Here is a 4299-nt window from a genome sequence, read left to right as displayed (position 1 = left end):
AAATAAAAGGCCAGAATTACTATATGTTGGAGCCCCATAAGACCTAGTTTCTTGGCCATGTCACATGGCCATAGACCAGCCACCTTCCTCAAGCTCCATAGGAATTCAACATCACCTCTGCAAAATGATTCAAAACACAGACTCTGTTGATGGTAGATTAACAATATGGTCCTGCTCCATGAAGGATAACACAATACTGTGCTTTGAAGTTAAGTGAAAAATTGTAGGGGTCATCAGTGACCCAGAGGGGGGGAAAAAAAAAAAAAGGTTGTCCAGATAGAAAGATTTAGATGATCTAAATACACAGCAAATTGTCCTAGTGCATCAACCTTCTCCCTAAGTTTATCAATAAAGACCTGATTCCCCTGGCTTTATTCTGAACACTTGCATTGTCAAGAATGAAATCTATAGGTTCTATAGATTAAGGGTGGCAAAATGTTTAGACGGTCAGGTTACAAAATTTCTGTTTGAAAAAAATAAAAGCAGCGCTTAAATCTTGAATTCAAGATTCAGTCTTGTAAATACTAAATAATAGTATATGATCCTATGGAAACATATGACCAAAAAGAATTAAAGAATGTGTGGGATTTGTTACACATAAATAAGCAATAATCTAAGAAAGGCTAACCCAGGGTATTTTTACAAAATGAAAAAAGAAATAAACAAAGGGTTGAATAGTACAATGAAGACTGTATTACATTCAGACAATAAGGAATTGTCTTTTTATTTGCAGGGCCAAAAAAAAAATCTTTATCTGTAGTGACAGAAAGTTTAGGATAATATATAAGGAAGCATGAAATGAAAAATTATGGAACTAAGAAGGCTATATAAATATAGACTCTCCCTTTTCATAAATATTCAATACATTATTTGACACATTGATTTGAGTGAAACTCCACAAGCACAATTTTAAGCATCTTGATTTGGGCTGAAGTCCAGTAAATTATATATTCCCAACAACTATCAGAGCTTTCACACTAAAAATATAAGCTCACAATCTACTTTGAAAATATTCGAAAATTATTTCCATTTTCATAGTAACAAGTACAGTTATCATTAACGTTGTCTCAGGTTTCTAAGGAAAGAAAATTATTCTGAGATATTGTTAATAAAAAAGAGTGTGGTAATAGAGAGGGGACATTTTCTTAAAGTGTGTTAAAGCTGTCATTTTCATTTTTAATGACTTTAACTGTGCTCGACAAGAGTTTAAGTCACAGAAATAAAACTATCCAATACATTGTCCACCAATCTTCTAGCCCCTCCCTGTATCAACCTCACAATGGATTTAATTCATCTTGAGAGCATAAATCCAACATTCAGTAAACAGAATTCTCCTGACTGACAATTGCTCAGCCTCTCTAGTGAGAAAATTCAGTGATAGTAACACTGAGGAAGGCGGCCTATACAGAATTTTCACTCTGTAAATGCCAAGGAAAACCACTTAAAATCTTTTTTGAAGATAACGGGAAAGGCAAAGTATTTTAAAAAGTTTATTGACAGACTCTATAAAATCATGTTTAAAAGTAAGAAAGATTTAACAACAGGCTTTTTGTCAGCCCTCAAGATACAGGAAGAAAGACCCCCAAAAGGAATATAGGAATCATTTCAAATAGGTCTCTTTCAATTGATGACTACGTTCCTCAGCGCTGCTCCTTCTAAAGCCAGATCATGCCAGACTCCCCAGGGGTTCTGGCTGTTTAGTGCTTATCAATAATGTCATATTAGTGAAGTTTTAAGAAGCAACTGTCCAGGCATCACTCTAAAGGTTTGATTTGAGATTACCAGACCGAATCTTATCTAGGATTATTTCCACATTATTCTACAGTGAGACAGAGAGTAAGCTTCTACAGCCTTAGAAGGGATAACTCAGATAAAGCATGCAAAGATTCATCTCAGGAAAATAGAATTAGCTTTTGCTTTAGTGGGCATGAAAACTTCTCAGATTCAGTTAGTTTATAAATGCATCATAGACTCAAATTCATCAATTCTTTGCTTGGTATTCCCCTTCCTGATTTTCCGATAGGATATTGTATTGTATCTTGAATAAGCACTTCTGGAGATATCACTCTTCTTCCCAAAGGTTGGCTGCTCATCAGGTGTCACAGGTTGGGAACTGGGGCTGCTCAGTGGGGAGTCCTCACTTGCATCACCTTCCTCTTTTAAGTGAGAACCCTCTTCAGTTTTTTTCTTAAATTCTATCACTCGAACTTCATCTTCATCATCATTGCAATCATCATCATCATCATCATTGTTAATTTCTTCATCCCAGACTTCTTGCTCCTCGTCATGTTTAGAATGCAGCACATCAACTTGGTGAGGTTTTCGAAACCCCAGCCATTCAATCTCAGTTGCCTGATAAGCTTTGCTCTTCCTACCCTCATCTTTTCTTTCTTCTAGAGGTTGTTCAGCAATCCTTTCCTTTTGTCGACTTATTTTCTGGTTACTGCTGCTCAGAGGAATCCTCTCCCACTGATGCCCTGTAGCAAAATCAATTGGTAGTTGAGATGTGCAGAGGTTCCAAAACACTCAGATGTTATCCTCCAAATTATTTGTCTGGACAATTAGTTCCCCACATATGCTTTATGAGATATTATTCTGTAGGTTACTTATATGTTTTACACAATAAAATAGGCTACACCATCAAATTAGTTTGGAAAACACTGAATTAAACACAGTTAAGAAGCTTCTTCAAAATTTATCCAAGCTTTTAAAATGCTAATGGTTATTATAAATCTCCAAGAAAGTCAACTCAACCTCATTTGACTATGGCTTTTTTTGTTGTTGTGGANTGGTATTACCAACTCTTTTTTTCCCCCAACCATTAATCAAAGCTGACAGATTTCTCAATTTGAACAGAGATGGGAAGTGAAAAATTGAGGAATTCTTTAATTTAAAACACAAACCAAGACTTGTAACTTTCACTTCATTATATAGATTGTCAGCGGAGTGCTTTTGCAACAAATTTTGCATAGGTTACTTAACCATTGCTATAAGTCAAAATGCCTTATAAAGAGAACAGGAACACTAAACAAAGCTAATGTAGAAAATATTTACTTTTGGTAAATAGCCATCTCATGGACAAGTTTGAATACACCATGTAAAGTATTATATACTCCTGATGAGGTTTAATGGATGGTATTTTAGGTGTTGGTGGTGCCTATGTCTAAAAGAAAGGAAAACAAAACAAAAAAACACTCATCACACTAAGCAGATTTAAGGCCTGTTTTCAACCTAATGGGTTGACTAATAATTACCACTCCAATTAGTCTCTGCAAGTTTATGTGAATCTTTGCTTTGTAAAAACAGACATGAAATTCTCATTTTCCAGCCAACAGAGCAACTTCTAATATGCTGAGTTCCTAATGATGATCGTTACCATCAAATAAGTAACATATCATTTCTTTGAAAACAGAGGCTGTCTATTTTATTATTGATGTAGATATTTGCCCATTTAAGGATATTGGTGACAAATATCTATATAAATAAAACCTTTATATTAGATGTTGAAGCTAAAATTTTTGATAGCATGGATAGATTTTCTTTACTTGACCATTCAGAAAACATATTAGTCTTTGTAAATATATGTGTATATAGATATATATAAATATATACACATATATTCATTTATATGTATATATGATTCTCTATATTTTATGCTTTGAATTGGAAGAAAGTAATACCAAGAGTTTCTACTTACAAATAAAATTAAGAAATATTTTTGCGTATTTTTAACTCTCAATTGCTTTGTCTGCCTCTGGCTTTCTGGACAAAAGTATCTCAGGTGGGTTTTCACTCTGAGTATTGTTTGCCATATTTGAAAGGAATAACCAAAGTCTAAATTATCAAAATGCCTGTAATTCAGGTCAGGATTATGCACATCCCTTAATTCTCCTTCTAACAACTGCCCAAATGTTGCTAGTTTTATACATATTAGCTATAAGAAGTCGACATTAAAACAAAACAAGTCAAAAGTCAAATTAGTGATTAGTGAATTTTGTTTTTGATTACATGAAAACATAAACTAATGGGAAAGCTAGATTAAAACTATGGAGTATAAAGGAATTTGGAATCAATTTGAATATTTTTTTAGTATCCAGTGTTTCTGCCTTTGACCAACTGAAGTTATCATAAAGAAGGAATCAAACATGTTAACACTTGATTTTTAAGTTTCTAAGTAAAAATTCAAATTACTTCCAAATTCATTTCTAAAACTCCCCCAAGCTGGCAGTTAGTTATGAGACATCATCATCTGATTTTGCAGTTTGCCAAGTATCTGAGTGATTTGTGCTGCTGATTTCC

General features: G+C 33.9%; 1 protein-coding gene across 1 annotated transcript in view; it reads right to left on the bottom strand.

Moving 5' to 3' along the window:
• Positions 1-1476: 1476 nt before the first annotated feature.
• Positions 1477-4299, bottom strand: part of ERMN (ermin) — a 9753-nt gene continuing 6930 nt past the window's right edge. Inside the window, exon 3 of the mRNA XM_019636816.1 lies at positions 1477-2477. Within this exon, the coding sequence (XP_019492361.1) occupies positions 1954-2477 (524 nt within the window). The 3' untranslated portion in view covers positions 1477-1953. The remainder of the gene's footprint in view (positions 2478-4299) is intronic.

This window comes from Hipposideros armiger, unplaced genomic scaffold (genome assembly GCF_001890085.2).
Source record: "Hipposideros armiger isolate ML-2016 unplaced genomic scaffold, ASM189008v1 scaffold_30, whole genome shotgun sequence".
In the NCBI taxonomy this organism is placed as follows: domain Eukaryota; kingdom Metazoa; phylum Chordata; class Mammalia; order Chiroptera; family Hipposideridae; genus Hipposideros; species Hipposideros armiger.
This window is presented reverse-complemented; position numbering and strand designations above follow the sequence as displayed.